The sequence below is a fragment of the Marmota flaviventris genome, chromosome 6 (assembly GCF_047511675.1).
Source record: "Marmota flaviventris isolate mMarFla1 chromosome 6, mMarFla1.hap1, whole genome shotgun sequence".
In the NCBI taxonomy this organism is placed as follows: Eukaryota; Metazoa; Chordata; class Mammalia; order Rodentia; family Sciuridae; genus Marmota; species Marmota flaviventris.
Genome location: NC_092503.1, coordinates 51965378 through 51987950, shown reverse-complemented (window position 1 = coordinate 51987950; position 22573 = coordinate 51965378). Strand labels below are relative to the sequence as shown.

Below are 22573 nucleotides of genomic sequence, written 5' to 3'. Positions count from 1 at the left end.
TCACTATTACTATTACCACCAACTGCAACTACTTACTACTCCTTACAACTAACTCAGCATTTGCTTTGTGCTATAGGTTTTTACATCTATTCCCAGGAAAGCCATCCAACAATTCTATGATGCAGATAATAATTATCATACATTTTTTCAGAGAAGAAAATGAAGGCTCAGAGAGGTTAAGTAATTTGTCCAAGGTTTTATATAGCAAATTAGCAGCAATAACATTCATACCAAGATAATTTGATTTCATGGGTCACACCCCAACCTAATCCAGCCCTGCCTCTTGGGGTTGGGAGTGGAGTGGGTGTGGGAAGAAGGAAAGAGGTTTGGGAGGAGCAAAGAGGAGTGAATACCAACAGCTTTTGCTCTAATTCTTACAACTAACTTGAAGGTAACTGACATCAACCCTATTTTACAGATGAGAAGGATGAGGCTTAGAGAATCCAGACCTTACACTCTAGGGATATGGCAGAGTCAGCATTTGAGCACAGGCTGTCTAGTTTTAAAGCTTCTGTGCTTGCCCCAAAGACAATCTTGCAGTGTGCAGGGGACAGTGAGTGACCTAACAAACACTCCCTTCTGAAGGTTCTTGCAGCCACAACAGCATTTGATTTATGGGAAGTGCTGCATACATTGCTCAGAGAGCCAGAAAGCAGGTCAGAGAAGACTGTAGAGAGGGGACAGTGACTGTGGCTATTTCCACTGCTGTATACATTAAGCACTTACTATGTGCTCTGTGCCCACACGGGTGCTTTGCTGGACTTTAGGCCAAATCACCCCTATAAAGAAGCAGTAAGATTTGCTTTGTGGATAATCAGGATGATTGCTGCCACTGTACTCATGCATGCATATGTGTGTGTGTGTGTGTGTGTGCACGCACGCGTGCGTGTGTGTGTTGATATGGGAAATGCTGAGAATGCCTGCCTGGCACTCAGAATCGACAAGATTAAAACAACACAAGCATCATGGGGGTAGGGATAGGGCTCAATAGAAAAGGAAAATGGGGAAAGAGAAGGTCTGCCCAATGACAACAGCTGAGAAGTGACTCAAAGCTGTGGTTCAGGGTGGGGGGGTCCCTCAGGATGAGTAAATAATATCAAAGTGGTGACTGATCAGATAGAGGCCCATGTGATGAAATTACACCCCCCACCCCCCCACCCCCACTTTTTCTCTTAAAAGATTGATTCTTTTCTATTGATTACTAATAGTCCTTCTTTAAATTTTTTTTTTTTTTTTTTTTTAGGAAATGAAGACCTTTTTGAAGGAAAACATGTCGATCACAAAATTAAGGTTATAACAACGATTTTTATGTCTCATAGCACTCACAGAACTTTCCATAGAACGTTAATTGTCACAATAATTATACGAGGCAATTATTTTTGTTATCTCCATTTTACAAATGAGAAAAAAATATGGCTCAAAAACCTTAAGTGATTTGCCCAGGGAAACCAGGCTTGGAGGCGACAGAACTGGTGCGAACCCAGGACTCCGAACTTTCAACCCCTGGCTCCTCAGCGTTGGGGAGGGAAGCACAACACTGTGAAGTGGCACAGGTACTGTGTGTCCTGAGTCTGTGAGGCTCCCCTTGGCCTATCCTGAGACTAGTGCTTCCACCTCAGGAGGAGACACCCAGACACAAGGGAAAATGTCCACACCCTGCAGCCCTGTTGAGTGTGGCCCCAGAGGGAAAGGTTCCCCACGGTCATCCACAGCAGGATGGGTGAGCTACGCCATGTCTGTGTCGGGAAGGGGGAAGAGATGCTGGGCCACAAGGCAACACGGCTGCATCTCCCAACATAAGGGTGGGAAAGAAGCCAAGCCAAAGAGGAACGGCACACGATTCGTGCAGATGGAGTTCGTTTACAGAAAAAGGAAATCTACAGCGGTCGAAGGAAAACAGGCTCCCTCTGGGGGTGGCTACTGGCTGCCTGTGGGACTGAGGCGCCTGCTGGGGCACGTCTTTCTTTACGGCTGGTTTCAGGGGCACACGCAGGTGAAGATGCACCCAGCTGCAAAATTCAGATTTGTTCCTTGTACTGTATGAATGTTGAGGTTCAAAAAGAACATGAAAGTATCCACAAAAGCAAGTGATTCTTACACACAAGCCATGTCTACCTGTACTTGTTAGGTTTAAATAGAGACTAGTCAGCACAGAGCTGCAGGAAAGCCCAGGAGGAAAGAGCAATTCTGTGGAGGGCTTGCCACTGCTTCTCAGCTGCCATGGGAAGGAACTGATGGTGGCCTGAAGTCCTGGGGAGAAGCATGCTGGTGACCCCAGGGGATGGGCGGAGAGTGAGGGCCACAGCAGGCTCCCCTGTGCCCTGGCCCAGTTGGGGGCTTTGGTTAGCTCTGCAAGGGTTCTGGGAGCTGTGGCAGGGAGGCGGCTGTGAGGACACCCTGCTGACCTCTCTGGGCTTGTATGTACTACCACAGTCACCTCAAACCCAACACACCCCAAACCAAACTCATCCTCTTTCTCTGAAAAGTAAGATCTTCTTCCAACTTGCTCATTTCTGTTGTTGGTCATTCCATTCTCACAATTACCTTCATTTGACTCCCTGGGAATTATCTGGCTCCTCTTTTCTTTTCTAAATAGTGTTTGAGCCTTTCCAATGTATCTACAGTCCATCTGTTTATTTATTCTGCAGTAATCTAGCCTTGTGTAAAACAAAACAGCATAGTAACAAGTAATATTATTTACCTCTGTCTCTGTGCTGGGCACTGGATGAAACACTTTGCATGCATTATTTCATTTAATCTTTGCAAAAATCCATAAAGCAGGTAAGATATATTTCCATTTTACACATAAGCAAATCCACTGTGGGAAAGTTAAACCTGTTCTGTCTGACTTTAAGGCTTTGATGTGCTCCTCCACACATTGGCTAGCTGTGACCCTAGGTGGTCTTAGGCATCTTTATTTTATTTTTTTGAGATAGGGTCTTGCTCTCTTTCCCAGGCTGGGCTTAAGTGATCCTCTTGCATCAGCCTCCCTAGTAGCTGGAACTATAGGTCTATATAAACCATGCCTGGCTTAGGCTTCTTTATATCAGCAGCTACTAGCACATTCTTTTTATAGACAGCACCCAATAACAAGACTCTAAATGGACAGAATTTAGCAGAGTTTATGGCTAAAGAAGAACTATCTGCTCCAATTGGGTGAGACATCCAGGTAACTGAGAATAAGCAATCTCAAATATATTTCGTGTTGTTTCTATAATGCTGTCAGTGAAGGACCACCCTCACAGGACAGGCCTGGCCTTGACCTCCTCTCTGACATGGGGCTTCTGCTCACAGTCAGAGGCAGGAAGGGGTGACAGGAGGTAAGGAGCACATGAAAGACTGCATAACAGCTTCAAATTCTAACCACAACATACACTGTGCTGTCATTCCTTCGCCTGGGGGTGGGGGTGGGGGTGACAGACATTTCAGTGCACCCTGAGATGGAAAACTCACAACTGTTTTGCAAACAATTGTCATTCGCGGTCTTAAAATATCTGAGTTTGGCACGTTTCTGAACACTGCCTGCACTCCCATAATCAAGATGTGGCGGGGCTGTGGCCTGCGGGTAACATAAAACCCGACTTGCAAATATTATTAGGCACATGGACCAGCTGCCTGGAGAAGCTGATTAATCCCGGGTAAAAGCTTCAGCATGCAGCACACATGCCATCTGCAGAGCACACCAGCAGATACACACCAGGCCCTTTCTGCCTACTGAAGAGGCAAGGGTAGAGCAGACCCTCAGGAGGAAATTGATAAATAACTGGGTTGTCCCAGTACTGAAAAACGAAAGTCTCTCCAATCCCTACACACATACACATTAGAAGGAGCCCCTTAAAAACTTTCCCATAAAATAAAGGGGAAAAGGGACTTACGACTAATCCTTTCCATTTCTACTTTCTATTCTTTTAATCACTGTCTTACGCATAGCTTAAGAGGATGAATGCAGTAAGGTGAGCCCTACCTGGCTCTGCCATTTTAATTACTGTGTGACTTTGCACAAATGACTTAGCCCCTCTGAATCTATTTCTGTTGCTTTGCTCCAGGTTCCTCAGCCTTTCCCTTGCATTCTGGGCGTGGAGGTATTCCATACATGCCCCTGTTCTTCCTTTCCCTCAGTTGCAGGAGAGCATTTCTTTTGTTCTATGGAAATCCTGGAGCTCCTCTGGCTTTACCTTTTGCCCCCAGTTCAGTTCTCCAGTTCTTTTGGATTCTTTTTACTTATCTCTTTCTAGAATTTGAAGTTGTTTAGGACAAGAAAGAAAGAAGAAAAAAGTGTTCTAAGTATTCAGGGAAGGATGGAACCTTCCATTTGGAAATTATGTAAAGGAAATGTGGAACAAAGGGGTTGAGGCTGGGCTTTGTGAAGGACTTCAGATGGCTGTGAGACAGTGGGGCTGAGGAAGGGCAGGAAGGCATTGGGGCAGAGACACGGGGAGGAAGGCTGTGGGGTCAAGGCTGAGCGCAGGAGCTCTGGGCCCCCTGCAGAGCAGCAGCCTGACGGAAAGGAAGTGGTGAGGGGCGCCAATCACCCGGGGCCACATCCTGAGGAACTTTACCTGGTTGAACGACTCTTGAACTAACTACTCAGGCCCTATCCACAGCACTCTGCCAGCATATATGCTTTCCTGGTCCTGAACCTTCTCATTTTTTGATGGTTCGAAAGTGTTAAACACAAACTGTGGAGTCTAAAGTCTGGTTAAAGGGAAGAAACAGCTCTGGCCCTGGGACTCCATTCAGTCCCAGGAGCTTACCCTTTACTAAACCAAGTATTCAGGTCCCCCTGTCCTTCCAGCTGAGGGGCTCATTCAGGACCAGCTCTCAGATGATGGTCGCTCCGAACATCCCTCAGCTCACCTTACCTAAAAAACATGCCCACATTCCTCTCTGCTCTGCCAGTGCCAATCAAGGCTACGGGTGCCTTTGATTATAGATACGGTGCACCATCTGTGTGCTCGATGTGCGGGCATTTGGCTCCAGGACAAGAACTGCTGTGTGCTGGGGAAATTCAAATAGCTGAGCTATCTGACCCACATGTAACTTAGCATTTGGACAGTGTCTGTACCAGCCAGGGTCTTAGTTTAACATTTTCCCTCATCACTTGAGACTGCTGAAAACATTTCCATCCTCAGAGTCAAATAAAGAGAGGAGGAAACTGGCATGAAGAATCAAAAGGAAGCAGGGTGCGGTGGTGCACACCTGTAACCCCAACAGCTCGGGAGGCTGAGGCAGGAGGATTGTGAGTTCGAAGCCAGCTTGAGCAATGTAGCAAGGCCTAAGCAGCTCAGTGAGACCTTGTCTCTAAATAATTTTAATAATAATAAAAAAAAGTTGCTGGGGATGTGGCTCAGTGGCTAAGTGCCCCTGAGTTCAATCCCCAGGACCAAAACAAAACGAAAACAAAACAAAACAGAGGAGAAGAAGGAAAGGAAGAACTATGAAATTCAGCAGAAAGCATCACCTTGGTATAACATATTCCAGGCACTGCACAGAATGACCAGGCTTTGGCTAACGATGGCAATGCAAGCTGCCCCTTCCCCAGTTACAAGCATGATCATCTACACAGGAGCCTTCATCTGATTGCAAATTGTCCACTTAATTCCACACATTTTCCTGGTGTGTGCTTAGGTGAAGATTGGGACAACAGAAAATATCCCTGGGATCTCCTTCCTGGCATCTGGTGCTCTAATAGCACCTGAAATGCTGCCCCACTGATGTGGCTGCTGGTTTGGGATGTATTTTGCTTAAAGGTTGATTTCCATGAATTTTTGCAGGGGGCGGGGGAGGCAAATGATGAAAGAAGATGGGGCTTTTTGAGGGACTATGATGTTACCTTCCATAGTCCCTCCAGCCCTCCTTTCCACCCTTGCTCCATAAAGATTCAGGACTAAGCTCCTTTGACCTCTGGCTTCTGGCTGGGCCTGCAGGGGACCTGGAAGCTGGTATTAATGCCCTATGTGTCCCTGCTACCTCCTTACCAGGAGGCTCTCTCGCTCTGACCACTGCTGCCCACTCCCTGCCTCTTGCCTCTCAGGCCCTGGCTCTGCTGCTGTTACTAGCTCCAAGGCACCTCACCAGGCCCTGTTGGTTTTCCTAAATCCTTCCTTTTCCTTTTTAAAAGACACAATTTTATTAAGTTCTCCACTTTGAGTATGCTTCCTGTTTTCTGCTCAGATTTAGACCGGTTGAGGAATGAGCTATAACTTGACTGACCCCTTGGCTTTCCATAGCCCTCTTTGTCAAAAAGCAGAGTCTCCTGGGCTTGGATGCTGTGAGGATGGTGGCATGAACCAGGAAGACCAAAGGAGTGGACATCTACTGACTGAAAAGCAATATCTCAACCATCTACTGAACCCACTGCAATCTCCCACCAGCAGAGCTATCAAATTCCTGCCAGATCAAAGAGGAAAAAATCCAGTTTAAGGATGACCTTTCAAATATGTTCTGCAGGAAAGGATGGTAAAAAGGAAGGGTTGTGTAGGAAGTGAGTGTTTGTAAAGTTGCAATCAGGAGCCACTGTCATCTGAGTGCCCACCTTGTCTCGCTGTGTACTCGTTGTCTTCAATCAACCGGGCCAATCCAAAGTCAGCAATCTTGCAAATTAGTCCATTCCCTACTAGAATGTTTGCTGACCGCAGATCTCTGTGGATATAATTCATGCGCTCAATGTAAGCCATTCCTGCAGCAACCTGTGGAACCCAGGAAAAGGCACGCGAGTTACACCACAATGCAATGTACTTACACGTCGCTACATCCACCACAAGAATCAAGTCCCCTGGGCCTACCTGTGCTGCCATGTCCACAAGATTTGGTAATTTCAGAGCTCTTCCTTCACCATCTTTTAAGAAATCAAGTAAACTTCCTACGAACAAAACATAAAACCATTTCAGTTTACACTGAAAGACAGAGTTCTTGATGGAGGGCTGTATTTGGTTTTACTGTAAGTAAATGGCAGTTGATTGGAATGATGCCCTCAAGGGAAAAAATGTTTATATACATATATATAAAAAACTAGGGTGGAAAAAATTCTATGCATTGAGAAGCAGGTTTTACCTTTTAAAAAACAAACAGCAATGATTTGATTTCTAAGGCAATAAAAATGTGATAAAACCAGAAGAAAGGGAACTCAATCTCCCTTTATGCCACAAAGAGGGATACATGAGGAACTGTACCCCTGCATGCTCATACTCCAATCAGCTCTGCACAAAAGAGTGATGTGGGGGAAAATGCAGTCCAGCTGAGACGTCTAAAACTGTGGTCCTGGGACCAGCAGCAATGGCATCAGCAGGAAACTTGCTAGAAATGCAAATTCTCAGGACCTGTCCCAGATCTAGCAAATCAGAAATTCTGAACTCTGGGCCTAAAAAACCTATGTTGAGAATCACTGGCCTATCTTATGTATAGATTTTAAATCAGGAAAAGAATATATGAGGAACATGGGTGGAGCAGGTAGCTCCGCCTAGTGAGATCACAGCTGGCCAAGCCTTAAATCAGACATCTGAAACAAAATAGCTGGCACTTCAGAGCTGCTATTGTAACACAGCCTGGGGAGGCCCAGAATTAACACTAAGGCGGAAATAATCATTTGCAGAAGCTAGAGCTCATGATGGCCATGAGTGATTTTTTTTTAATGCTTTAATCACAAAGTTATTTACAAAATAACCCTGGATACAAAGGACAAACAATCTGCCAGGAAAAAATTCCAATTATATTTTAAAAGAAACTACATGGAAGAGAAAAATTACACTGGTGTCCTCTGTTGTACAATGCATAGCCTTTTATGGCTGTTTCTTGTTTGATTCATCTGTTTTTCCAAAACAAACTGATTTCTGGCCTTATCTCCAACAATGCTGGTTTGATTATAAAGACACACACACACACACACACACACACACACACACACACACACACACACAATGGGGGGGAGTATGGAGAAAGAGGGGGAATAAAATGCATGCCATTTCTTCATCTGTTATTTAAGTGGAGAACTGGAAAAAAAAAGATGTTGAAATGATGGAAATTAAACAGCCCAGATAAGATTTTTATTTTTGGGGTGTGTGTGTGATGCTGGGGATCAAATCCAGGTCCTTATGCTTGTGAGGCAAGCACTCTACCAATTGAGCTATATCCCCATTCCCAGATAAGATATTTATCATTTAGACCTACAAAAAGGAAATTTAACAGAAGCTGCTGCATGCAAAATCACTGCAAATTATCATAGCCTCTATATCACTCCTGATATTAAAGTGAATGCTTTAATTATGGAGAAGAACTTCAATTACTGACATGTGCAACACACAAAAGGCACTGCATTTCACAGAGATTTGGGGGCAAACTCAAGGTTAGTCGGTTTTAAAAATATTATAAGCACACAATTCGTGTTTCCTGGCCGGAATACTGGATCATGCAAAAACCTGGGAAAAACCCAAAAGGCAGATACATTTTCCTCTCTAAGACAGCCCCTGGAAGTAACTGTGAGCTGGAGAAGCATTGCTGACCTTTATTCATATACTCGGTGACGATGTAGATGGGTTCCTCAGACACCACGGCGTACAGCTGGACCAACTTGTCATGCTTCAACTTCTTCATGATCTGCGCTTCCTCAAGGAATGATTCAGGGGACATTGTGCCTGGTTTAAGAGTCTTTATGGCTACTTTTGTGTTTCCATTCCAGGTACCTACAAACATCCCACAATATTAAGTCAAATCCAAAATCCTCTTCTGATGGCAAAAAAAAAAAAAAAAGTTTTTGACTAATAGCTACATGCATAAAGTTAGATTTTTAAGTTTTTTAAAAAAACCTCATATTTTTTTTGATAAAGTCAATCGCAAGGATTCAGTCAAGTATTTTAACAAAGAAATGAGTTTTTTTTTTTAATGGCGATGGATATATTATTTATTTATTTATTTCTATTTTGATCCATATTATTTTCTTTTTTTCACTTGGGCACATGATTACAAATATATACCAAAGCTCTGGACCCTTGTTTACAGTGATAAAAGTCAAGGGTTTAAAACAGGTCTAGCCATCCAATAGCCATCCTTGAGTTCACAGAGAAACATGGAAAAAATCTGGTTAAGTTCCATTTTATGGGTGCGCCATTAAAAAAATGTGGTAACACACTGAGGGTGCTTGGAAACTGACTTGAGACAGACTTTTGACTGTCTGCAATGGATGAGCTACTTGACTGAGTCCTGGAACTACTGAGCCAAGCATGCACAAAAGCATTGGCAAGGAGCTGAAGGTCTCCTTGCCAATACTTTCTCAGGTAAGACAAATTCCTCAGATATACTGATGGTCAGCCACAACAGGAATGATGGTTTCTATCCAGAAGACTAGGGAACTTAAACAGCAGCTAACAAGGAACAGAAATACTTAAGCTTCCCATGTTAAAAACTAGCTGATCCAAGGCCTGGTTTATGATTGAGATCCGTTACCTCATCTGTAAAACATAAGTACGGAACTGGATTATCTTTTGAGTGTTTTTCAGCTCCCAAATTCAAAAATAAAACAAAATGCTGGGTTTTATGTGTATTCCATTGTTAGTCCTAAGGCTTTGAAGGGTAATTTTATAAAGGGAAAAGAAAAATCTGCTAATGTAGATTGCTATTCTCTATTGGAAAGACAGGTTTATATTAAGATTTATTTTTGTATTTAATCTATGACTTTAGGATCTAAGAATTCTGTAAATTGGGACAATTCTCCTTATCCTGTTAAAATATGGTTCATATAATTGTAACATGAGACTTAAAAAATCTCATAAAATATTTACCAGTAAGTATTAATGGAAAACTTGACAATTTGTAAGTGATCTTTGAGATTTACACCCCTAAATTTAAGTAAAGTGAGATCTTCCTCTCTAATAACACCTGGGAAACTACAGATGCATCCATTCCAATTATGATGACATGCTGTTTTATGTTTCGTGGGCAAGAAAATCTTAGTGGTCTGAGTACTGATTTATTGTTGATAATTATAAAATTTAAAAATAAATTTTCTTATAAGATCCAATTAGGACCCATAACTCCAATTGTGAATTGGGTAGATAAGGGAGAAGATCATATAAATTTGTCTTAGAGTAGTTGAGATAGAGTCCAGAGAGAGATGGATACAATAATAAGGGTTCTCAGTGACTTGGGAGAGGGAAATATGGATGGATAATAGAAACACACATCTGTGTATGTCCGAGCGTATTTCTACTATCCATCTGTCTATCCAAGTATGTATATCTGTATAGTACTTACTATTTGCCAAGTCTTGTTTTATCTACATTAACTTTTTTTTTTTTTTTTTTTTTGGCGAGGTGGTAGTAGGGATTGAAGCCAGGGGCACTCAACTACTAAGCCACATCCTCAGCCCTTTTTTATCTTTCTGTCTTAGCTTCCCAAGTCACTGGGATGACAGGTGTGTACCACCAAGCCCGGATGCATTGACTTTTAAAATGCAGATTAAAAAGACCTGAATTGCACATAGCCACAGATATCTACTTATATCATTTTAAACAGACTCTAAGGAAGGAGGAAGAAGGATTCTCTAATCTTTAATCGTGTTTTACCTATAGTCATTTTTGGATGAGGTGTAAGTGCATGGATAAGCAAAACTGCAACTGACCCAAAGGAATTATAAAAGCAATTTCTAGGGTCCAGTGCATTTGGCTTAATCAGTGGCAACCAAATAGAAGTAGGCATGTCTACTGAATACATACTACCTGCAAGGGATTTTAAACATATTGTTCCAGGTAATACTCCCAACAATCATACACATGTAGTGGATATCACTCTGGTTTTACAGATGAGAAAATTGAGGCTCAAAGATGTTAAATAAGCCCCTTGTTTGTTTTAGTCAGCTTATCAGGAATCAAACTCAGGCCTTGTAAGTAAAAAAAAAAAAAAAAAAAAAAATTCTTCCTTTATAGCCATATATATAATCTTACCTTTCCATTTTTTAGAAAACCACCACATTTACAGTGTGTTGGTTTCCTGTTCTGCAGGTATTTAACCACAAGAAGTAGAACAGGTGAGAACTGCAAGGTATCATCATCATGTCCTGAAAATCAGGATGGCCTGTGTCCATCTAGTTATTCACGTTGCCACTGTCCCAATGACCATATATGTTTTTGTTCAACACTGTCCTTTCAATGGCTTTGAGATACAGCCAAAACAAAATGCACCCTCTGCCTTACCAAGCCATACTTCTGCGAAACACCCCTGACCCAGCTTCGTATCCAGAAACAAGGTGTCACGTGCAACTTCCCAAGCATCTTTAGCCAATCCAGAAGTTTGTGGGGCACAACTCGATGAAATCACAGTTAAGTTAAAACACAAACCATCAGCTTTCTCTACAGGAAAGGGAATTAATAAAGAAAACACAGTCCTTATAATCCATAATCATGCATGCACTAGGAAAGATGGAAGGTGACTTGCCCTTTAGGGCGACATTCAACAAATATTTGCAGCTGGAAATGAAGGGCAAGACATTTTATGCAGGCTGGAACATTTCCTCTACTGTTTATTGGTTTATGAACTGAGGTTCATATAAGAGCATCAACTGAGCCATCTGTCAGCCTCGCCCATTTATTGTCTGTTTTCTATAAATTCCAGAATCTTGAAGTTAAAATAAATAAAAAAAGGATTCCTTATGAAGAGTAATTCTTTCTTGTCATAAAGTTTTTATTCTCACCTTCCATCTTTGCGGTTTGGGATTTCCCAAACGAGGAAGCTAATAAGAGAGTAATTGAATCTCAGCATACCCATCCATACTTCCCCAAACTGCCCATTTCCCAGTCTCTTGATCAACTGCAGGGATTCTCGAGGGATTTCCCAGACATCTTTGGTTTTGACAGACAGATCGGTAAGCCTTGGCATCCCTTTGTGACAAGGAACTACTAGGCGGCAGCAGAGACCTGCGGCTCTCTCTGATGCAGGAGCAGGGGCAGCGGCAGAGAGGGAGAGAAGAGCAGAACACATGTAACAACACGCACAGATGCAAACCCACACTTGCTGTTGCCCAGGGGAGCTTGGACAGGGCTGCTCAGCACAGAACGGCACACACCTTGGAGGATCCAAAGCCACACTGTGAAGCCTTCTCATTGCAGATAGAACAGGGGACATATTAAATTTGAACTATTCCATGCCCCCAGGTGTAATATAGTCTATATAGAGATAGAGACAAACTGTTTTGGTCTCTGTACTCACAAGTAAGAAAATCACTATCAGCCTAAAGTGCTCATAACGCGTCTTCTGGGATCCTGAAAATCCTCTCCCTGATTTCAAAGAGGACATTTAGACTAACGAATGTTGGCATGACTATCTCTTTCCCTCACTAGTATCTAGATTACCTAGGGGACTGGAGGGTTCTCTGGTATGAGTACATTTAAAATCTTAACTTCAGTATGAGATCCTCCCATAGAGGATCTAGCAAGGCTGAAGGCTGCCCCTGGCAGAGGAAAAGATGCCACATGTCCAGAGATTTCAGACTCCATTCTACCAGTCAAATATGCTTGCATTGCTTCTATGCTGTTTTTTTTTATTTTTTTAAAAAATTTTATAACAGTCTTCTCTGTATAAGTTAGGAGTATGGATTGAAAGGAGAAAGAATGGAAAAACTAACATTCACAGAAACTGAATGATGTGAAAGAGGAGGAAAAACAGTAGCTATATCACTCAGATGTTACCGGGAGCTCTTTCCTCCCTTCTTTCTTTTTAAAACGAATATACCTTTTAGGATCTAGCAATGTTAAGGGGAAACTGATGAAACACCATGTTAAAAATCAGTCAGGTGAGACAGGCAGCACAGAAGAAGAACTTGGGGAAAGGACAAGAACTGCCCAGAGCCCCTCCCATCCCCTGGAAGCCTCTCAGATCCAGGAAAAGCAAACATGGTGTTGATTTTTCTCTGAAATCTAACTCTAACTTTCTACTCCTTTCTCTTTGATGGAATCAGGTTCTGAGATATTTAGGCAGGAAATTATTTATGTGTCAATATTTCAAAGACATTTTATGTGTGAAGAGGAAGGAGAAGAAAAGCCAATATAAAAACAAATCTAACTTGAGATGGATTTTTTTTCCCTGAGATTAAAAAATGTCTATTGTTCTTCATATCCCTTCTCTCCTTCCAGCTTTATGATGTTATTAAGGTGCCCTTTCCAATACAGTATTTTCAAATGATCCAAACCCTAGGGATCCTGCTGATGTTTCGCTGTAATGAAATATATTTCAGCATTTGAAATCCTTACAACATGCAGGCATTTTGAGTATATCACTTAAGCTCAGGGAGATATTCTGCTCCATTTCTCTCAAATATTTCGTTAGAATCCGCATAAACCAAGTTAGCCGAGGCCTGAATCAACTAGTACTCCAGGTGTTGTGAATTTTTTAAATTGCTCATTAGTGACCAGGATCAATATATAGATATTTCTTACAGTCATTTTTCAAAAGATTGTTATTTCGTGCTAAGAAATGTACTTTTCAATGAATGTGCATAGAGCAACAGCAGAGGTCAAATCATACTGTTCTGGAATCATGTCATTGTTGTGAAGAACGATACAAAATGCATACATGGGTCACATAAAAAACTCCAGGGCTCAATGAAATGTAGAGAGGTGTACATAGAGATGTGTAGATAGAGACCTGTACTTGTATACCTATATCAGGTGAATGTACAAAATGGTGGGATCACTTACTAACCAAGGGAAGAAAGCATTTTAACAATTGCACATAAAAGCCACATTCTTGAATAAAATGCACAAGCTGCACACCTAAATACACCTAATAACTAAGGAAGAACAATAAATAAGGAAGAACAAAATAATGATGACACTTGGGTATTAGGACAGAGACTAATGTAATTTTGAAAAGTTCACTGCAGTGGATGTAGTAGGTCTAAGAACTGTGGGTCACATAAGTACAAACCTAGTTAGGACTGATGGGGAAGCAAAGCACGAGAAATGGACTGGAGAGTCACCCCGTCAGGAGCACCGAATGCATGTGCAGGTGTCCCACAGCAGTTCTGAGTGTAAAGTTACAGCAGGAACCCAATGCTCCCTGCTGTAGTCCCCATAAAAGTACCCTCCCAGCCACCACACCCTCTTCTTTTCATAGTTCTAAGTTCCATAATGGAGGGAATGGGAAAAGATAACTTGCAAGGATTTGAAAATGAAGTTGAACACACAGACAACTTTTAAGATTTAACCTACTACTTCTACTTGGGGAATTAGAACGTTACAGAATCTTCTGACAGGTACACGCAATCATAATAACAGCTCTAGGACGACAACCCCAGAGCCACTCAGAAACCCTCTACCAGTGACTTTGTATATGGTTGTCATTCCTTTCCCCTCTCCCACTCTCCCTTTGAGCTCTGCACCGCCCACTCCCTTAGCTCCTGAATGGTTAGTAGGTAGTTAGAATCAAAGTTACCTGAGTAATGTTGTACAAGCTGCTGAAGTGTTTCAAACTGGGCCCGGGTGGTGATATAATACCCGCCATTGTCAAGTTTGCGAATTTTATAATGTTTGACATGGTCTCCTTTCATATCATCCCAATCACGGATAGAAAGTGAATAGGCACCTGGCAAATGTGCAAAGAGTTAGCAGTGCCAATCATTTGAGTACTAGTTTGTTTTGTTTTTTTTAGGTCTCATTTACTTGACTATTGCAATTAATAGTTATTAAGGGAACATACACATATATCCATACACATGACATCTCCACTAAGTAACAGGAGAAAGACAAATTTTGGTGTCCTGCAAATGTCAAAAGATACTAGCAAATAAAATGATTTTGCCCTGGAGCCTGGAAGCTTCCTGGATACTTTTCTAACATACTCTATTTGGTATGTAATTTCATACCGAGCAGACCCCTTAGGCAAGATCAAGAGAAGAACAAGGACTCCCAGCTGAGCCTGCATCCCAGGGATCCTCTCCTATGAGGTATGGTAGAAGATAGGGAAAGTTTGCACAAAACAAATTGAAGGGCTGTTTCTCTAGAAGTGAGCTTCAAAGTTCTGCTTCACAGCAGTTGACAGGAACAGATAAGCAGTATCTGAAAGACCAAACCTGAAGGTCCCTACTCTTCTCCCCCTTGACCTATCTCCTCTTATGGGTTCTAATGAGTTGTTAAATAATAAAAAGGAAGAGAAGTCCTCAGTTATTAAAAAACAAAAACAAAAATAACAAAAATAAAAAAGCAAAAAAACCCCACGAAGAGGTCAAAAACAACTTGTATGACTGGCACCTGAGGAAAAAAAATCATAATTCTAAAAAACTTCTGAAACCCTGTGATCTGTGGGCCTGGAGCAAGAAAGCTGCCCAGCACCTGCTTTCAGGAGGAAGTCTTGATTCTGATCCTCTGTAGTTCTTTTGGAGCTGTCTGCAGTTCTAGGGCCTAGAGGAAAAACTGAAAGCAGGACTCCATTCACAAGGCAGGGAGGATCTGTGCCATTTTAAAATCCTTGTACATTAGAGATAAGCCTTTCATCCCCTCTGACTAATCTGCAGATTTGAATGACAGGCCAACTTCTTCAACTTGTTATCTTACCTTTGGTGGTTTCGCTCTCGCGGATAAGAAAGGTACCTCTTGGGTTTCCAAAGGACAAAAGCTGTCGCTCAGCATCTTTTCGGCCAAGTTTTCCAAAATACCACCTTTAAGTGAAATCAAAGGAGAGAACATACTTAATGATGGTCATCTACAAGTTGGACAGTGTGGTGTTTATTTCCCCATGAAGCCCCTCACCTGCAATTATACCCTTAGCCTTTCCCCATAATATATTTTTCTAGCTTTATGAAGTTCTCTTTCAATCTATTCCTGATTCTATCTCTACTCCATCTCTTTCACTCTCAAAAAGTCAGCTGTGAATTGTGACTTGTTTTCCTTCCCGCCAGGATGACAGGAACTGGCTTGTGTTAAAACTGCCACCTGCGTGCATGGAAAGAGAAATCTAAGACCTTGCTTTGAAGTGGCAACTGCAGGAGAGGCTTCCCACACTCAGTTACGAGACCCTTGATTTTGGAGCATAATTACAACTCCTGGGAAATAACAAAACACAGTCTTGGTGTATAGAAAGATTGTTAATCAAGCTTTATTTAATTTATTTTTTTTAAGAAAGTCACTTTGAAAGAATAAAGAATAAAGATGTATGATACTTCCAGTAACTTCCCACCTACAGGAACTCCGAAAAAAATTGTTAAGTCTGCCCCTGATTTAAGATGACTGCTGCCCTTGGACACTCATTTTGATTTTCTCTTCCTATAAAGCAGGTGTGAGGACTTGGATAAGTAGAAAGAAGGAGTCCACGGAACATCTGGTCTGTGATCTGCACAGCTCCCCTTTGGCACAGCTGCAGGGACAGTGACTGCACAGGGAGCCTGTCCTTAAAGATGACTTGGTGGCGTAGACATTTTAACACTCCCTGGGAACCAATTAATGACACTTCTGTGCCACTTTAGGAGGCACCACCTCAAGGCACGTCAAGACCTCAGTTTCTTGTCTTCTCTCTTCCCCCAGGACTTGCAAGCCCTCGCGCTGCCTGGCAATTAGTTCACATGTCAGCACTAGGTGCTGAAATAGCAGAGGGTGCTTCAAGAACCCAAGGGAGAATTCTGAAGCATTCCACGGGAATCCGTGCGTAGGAATAACTTTTCGAATATTTGACTATGAGAGGACCCAGTTTTTAAAATGAAGTTTTAGCTCATTATACATGAACACAGCTATTATATATTCATTGTCAAATTCTTTTTTGAATGAGAGTGCTTCATTGAAGATAAGACACAGCACATGTGAGTTCCTCAGTGACTTCAGAGGTACCAAAGTGGGTGACAATCCCTAACCTAGCACTAGTTGGTGTGAAGAATATCACACCAATTATTTTTGAGAAATGTCTTTCTGAGTTTTTATCAATAACCCAATTAAAATGGTGTGTAAAATAGTGGTCAAAAGGGACTTGTTAGAACAATGGATTGCACCTGAACAGCAGTATTTTGAAATAATGCTAATTAATTGCACATGTAAAACCACAGCTTTTTTTTTTGTCTAAATTTGTTCTTTAAAAACAAAATGTTAAAAAACCTGACCATTAGAAATATACCTTAAATCTTTAGCCAGTAGGTTCCCAGTTAAATCAAAGTAACGCTACCTTTCAGTAGTCCTTTTTATTCTGAAAGAACACAAAGATGTTTGCAAATCTGCCCTAAAATCAAAATTCAATACAAATACCTTTGTTCACCAGTGATGAAACACACTTATTAGGAGAAAAAAAAAAAAAAAAAAACAAACCGCTCAGAACCACTGACTATTTGAGAGTGGAAAACAAAACAGATCTTCTTAGTAGAAGAGATACAAGGGAGTTAAAGCCAAGAGAACCATCCAGTTGGGGATTTGGCTAGGGTATAGAGTTTAATCCTCCTTGCAGTGCTTAAACAAATCCACGGCAAAATTAAATATCAGAGCCAAAGGTTGGCTCAGTGACTGACTTTTCTCCACTCCCTTTCTGGTGAGGCAAGTCCCCAAGGTGTTGGGGAGGAGGCCGAGTTCCCTGTGTGAACGATCATGGCCCCACCTCCCTTCCTTCAGATCAGAAGCTATGGTTGGCACACTGCCACTCTGACAGGTCTCCCCTTCACAGCTGCCTGTTCACCTCCACAGGTCAGGAAAGAATAGTAGTCATCCCTCCTTCCACTGACCTTCAGCCTACTGACCATCTTCCTAAACTGCTACCGTTGGACTATTTAAGCCAAAAATTGTCATCATTTACTATCATAACTGGTCATTACTTACTATCAGTGAAAATAATTGAGATCCCAGTTAAAGGAATATTTTAAATTCATCACCATAGTGTTTCCCAAGCTATGGGACATACTGTATGTGAGATGCATGAAAGGTATATCTTTTCAGCACTCTTTTAATAGTTCTGATTACATTGAGGAGAAAAAAAATCTTGGTTTAATCTTTAATAATTCTTTGTCTCTCACTGTCCCAGGAAGCAGACTACAGGCCAACCTTGTGCTGGCAATAATATATGCCGTGGCTAGAATTCTGTCCTATTTTTATGGTTGTTTAAAAATCTATAATGAGTTATAGTGGGTTTTCATTTAGGGGACAGACATAAGGTTTCCTTTCAAAATAGATGTAACCTAAAAAGTGAGCAGGCTTAAAGGAAAACATTAAGTTAATAATAATACAAGTATTATATAGCTATGACAAAAACCAGGGTATAAAGCCTGGGAAACACAGCGTTACCATATTCTCTCAAGGCTTAATCCCTGTGGTGAAGTTCTTCTCCATCCTGCACAAAGTCAATGGCATTTTATTCTGGCAACTCTTTAAAGCAAGTAGTTAAGTAAAATAAAACAAAAACGAAAACATACTCTTCTGCCTGGATAGAGTCAACTGGAGCCACATAGTTGCTGGGAATGTACCCCGTCTCTCCAGTTGTCAAGGAACGGGCTTCCCACCAATCTCCTTCCCTGTAAAGAAAAAAGAGGGAAGTGAATATGTTGCCCATTTCAATGTTTTGCAGGTAGACTTGATGATGTAAGAAGTCTATTACCTAGTCCTTCTGTCACCCGCTTTCTCCAGCCTCCCTCCTTTTCTCTAAACTCCAACACAGCTCCTCCCCATGAAGGTGTGATAGTTTACCATCTCAATCACCTATGGGTTGACCTGTGTTCTCCTGCCTTATTTGTGAATTAAGAAAGCAGGGCTCAGGGGTAGGGGTGAAGCTCAGCTTGTCTAGAGTGCACGAGGCCTTGGGTTAATCCCCAGCACACAGGCATACACACAAATAAGTAAAATGAAAAATAAATATAATAAAAAAGAATGTAGGATCTAGTCATGAGCCGGGTCTTTTTTTTGGGGGGGGGGCATTTTGCCTGTGAAGAGACACAGCTGGAGAGAGGGAAGGGAACCCAGCCTCAGCCCACTCCAGAAAAGCATTTCAGCTGCGGATGGTCTAGAGGGAAGACTGTGAGGAGGCCTCATCTCTGCTCCATGCGTGCTCTGGATACCTGTCTTGCCCACCCTCTAGGAAATGAGGAGATGCATCTTTCTGCAGGTAGAATGATCAAGGCTGCAATAGGACAGGTCTTCCCAGGCATTTTCAGTTTTAGGTTATTCCATCAAATATTCATGGTACTGGGTGGGTGAGGGCAGCTGGACGCAGCCGTGGGCACATGCAGGCGAAGTGCAATACTTCTAGGGAGTGAGATTTTTAGTCATATCAGTTTGTTTCTCACCGTTGCGGGGAACAAACTGATATTCTAGGAGCTCTCAGAGGACATTACTATTAGCTTAGAGTCACTGAGTAAATGAAGCAGTTTAAGTTCATATGCTTAAATTCACACAGGTTTATAGGAGACTCAGAACAGGGATGGAGTGTGTGCCTCTTCCCATTAACAGTAGGTGAGCTGGGTGTGGCCATGCCTCAGGAGGCTGAGGTAGGACGATCCCAAGGTAGAGGTCAGCCTGTGCGTCTTAGTGACACCCTGTCTCAAAATAAAAAGTAAAAAGGGATGGGCATGTAGCCCAGTGGTAGAGTGGCCCTGGATTCAATCCCTAGTACCGCAAAATGAGTAAACAATGGTGACAGGCCAAGTGTGGGGGCTGCATCTTGGACTGGAAGAGTGTCCCCCCACTAGCCTGCAGTCAAGCAAGTGAGGGTAGAAGGGGACATGACTGCCTGTGAGTACATCAGACCTCTCAGACTGACCATCAGAGGTACAACACCTTCTCTTCATCCTTTTTTGGCCCTTGAAGACAGCAAGAGAAATCTTCGGTCTTTTTTTTTTTTTTTAATCTTTTGGCTGGGCTTTGTGTCAAAGCTCTCAGGAAAGAACGTGTTTTGGCTTTGAGCTGGGGTAAAGATCTTCCCCAGATTGACTTAGGTAGAAACTAACCAGCCTCCATATTAGACCCGAGTCTTCCTTCAGTGTTCTCTAAAGATGAACCCCTAAGCACAAGCCAACCCAGGTACAGATGTGGGAAAGTGTTTGCATAAATTACAGAACAGCTCATGGAAAACCAGGGTGCTTCCAAGGATTTCTAAAACGTATCTTTTAATTAGTTTCTCAATCTCTCCTTTTAAACCCTATTAAACACATAGATGAATCAAAAGAGGGAGATTGTGGTTCTCACATCCAGAAAATTCTTTAAAGTTATAACCAGCTCATGTCCAGATTTTTATTATGAAATTTTTATACATATCAAAGAATATGTGAACTCACTGCCCAACTGAAGAATTGGAGATTTTTACCAAGTATGTGGACTCTACACCATGCAACTTCTCTGTGTGATGCATCCCTGTCTTTGAATGCATACAGTTATAAGCCTATCATCTAAGAACATGCAGAAATTTATTTTCTTCTTTCAATATTAGACAGATAAAGAAATGGCTTCTGGAGACAGTCTTCCTTCTAATATAGTGACAACGTATACTGCTCTGAAATTCCACTAGATGGAGACATTTCATCACATAAAAAACTAACAACACCCATCATCCCCGCCCCCGTCCCCCCCACATTCTTCAACCTCCAAAATGGCGAGGAAAAAATTAAGTGCTTGTAGCACAGGCTTATTTTTCAATACACCATAACTTTCATCAGGTTAGTTCTAATAGTATTAAATTAAGGGGGTAAAAAAGCTAGCATCAATATCAGGGTTATGTGGGAATGTCAATGGGTGCAGGAAGCCAATATATTTCACTGCAAATTGGGAGAAGCCCAGTCTTATTCAGGTGATTTGGAAATAATGAAGTAATTTCCAATTCAGATTCAGCATTAACTATCTCATTTTGATCTAGGCACCTAAATAGTTTAGAATAGATTAGAATCCCAACTATTGGCTCATTTGAAAGCCATATACGAAGAGTTTATGACTTCCTTATGTGACCCCATTAATCTCACAAGGGCTTTCAGTTACTCAGGAGAAAGATACCATCTTTGATTTCTCTGTTTCTAGACCATTAGGGTCACTTTCACCACCATGAGGTGACAAGACTCAATGTATATGAAACGAGCCTCACATTTTTATTACATTTGCTTCATGATTATTCACATTGGGCCCAAGGGGTCTGGTACAGATTCAGTAATGTCCATCAGGAGTTATGTGAATAAATACAATTCACCTACAAATAAATAATACACTCCACAAATTGCATTTGATTTAGCAGAACAGGATCTCTCACACAGTATTTTTATTTCTTTAATTGGGTTATTTTGGGCAACTGGCATTATTAAAGCTGCATCTCTTTAAACTATTTTTACAGTTCAGTTTTTTTTTTCAATTTATTCACACTTGGTGAGCTATTCTTTAATAGTTATATTGTTTTGATTCAAATGTATTACTTAAACCTGGTGCTGGCTTCTAACTTTTTATAACAACCCACCAGTTCCTCTGGTTTAAGGATTTATTAAAAGAGTCTATTCCCCAATCCCCAAAGATGCTAACAGGACTTGTCCTAGGATCTGGGAGCCCAGGTACCTTGGAGCCCTGATGGAGTCAGGAACTGGTATTTGCCAACAGCAGTCAGCGTGATCTGCCCAGCCATTGAGTATTTTTATTACAAATGCTGGATTCTTTCTAAATTTGATTATTCCCCATCTTGCTTTCAGAGGACATAATAATTTTATCAAATGTTTGGGCGGGGTGGCTCTAAACCAGGATTTCTTCTGATCACTACATAAAACACTGGTAAAGAGGCCCTAGCAATGACCACTACTTCACTCTGGGTAAAATATTATACATATTTTAAAGAGTCATTGTTTTGAGATATCGCTGGGCATATCACTGGTCATGAAATGTGAAAAAAGGGAATAAAATGGATGCATTTAAGTATTTTGCTAAATAGGTTCAAGTTCAATAATGTCCTGACACACCACACGGAGCTTTAACAACAGGTCAGTAAAGTGTTCCTGCCCATGCTGGGCAGCAGTGCCTCTGCTTCTGGGCACATCTGCATACACCCATCCTATGGTGGGCGCTGCATTGTCAAACAAACCTGGGCTGGGAGTGTGGCTCAGTGGTGGAATACCTGCCTAGAGTGAGTGAGACCCTGGGTTCGATCCCCAGTATTGCAGAATCCCTAAACGAAAAAACGAAAACAACATTCCAAACTATGTGGCCTCCAGTCTCTGCCTCTTGACAGGGCTAGGGAGTGGGAGGTATGGCAGCTGTCCAGGGAGCCTCCCGTCCCTCTTCTGTAAGGGAGGGGCCAGAGGCAGGAGCCCGCAGGGGAGGAGTGCTCCGGCTGCCTCAGTCAGGGCTTTGTTTTTCCTTCAAGATTTTCTCTTCCCTGTTATTACCCTTGACTCAAACCTTATTTTTCTTTTCCATAACCTTGCAAAAGGGCATTTAAATGGCATGTAGGATGAGGAGTTTCACTAGTAAAAGGGAAAAACATTAAGGGGAGAAAACCTTTGTAATGGTTTCTTCTAGGAGAACAGGGTCAGAGAAGACCAACAGGCCTCTGTAAACATCAAAGGCCATGCATGAAAATCACAAAATACAGACTGGACTCCCCGCCACCCCTTAAATGTTTCTCCAAAATTCAGTTTGATGATATAGTAGATCCTTTCTGGATTAAC

At 41.9% G+C, this 22573-nt stretch overlaps 1 protein-coding gene across 3 annotated transcripts in view; it reads right to left on the bottom strand.

Moving 5' to 3' along the window:
• The window catches only part of Fyn (FYN proto-oncogene, Src family tyrosine kinase), a 207276-nt gene that overhangs the window by 25616 nt on the left and 159087 nt on the right, over positions 1–22573 (bottom strand). For 2 of the 3 annotated variants that reach the window (XM_027928301.2, XM_027928302.3), the window contains 7 exons: positions 18362–18460; positions 15537–15640; positions 14419–14568; positions 11751–11915; positions 8499–8678; positions 6786–6862; positions 6536–6689 (listed from right to left, as the gene is read on the bottom strand). In XM_027928301.2, coding sequence (XP_027784102.1) covers positions 6536–6689; positions 6786–6862; positions 8499–8678; positions 11751–11915; positions 14419–14568; positions 15537–15640; positions 18362–18460 — 929 coding nt within the window. Of the gene's footprint in view, positions 1–6535; positions 6690–6785; positions 6863–8498; positions 8679–11183; positions 11340–11750; positions 11916–14418; positions 14569–15536; positions 15641–18361; positions 18461–22573 lie in introns of all 3 variants that reach the window. The other variant, XM_071613116.1, reaches the window with a different exon arrangement.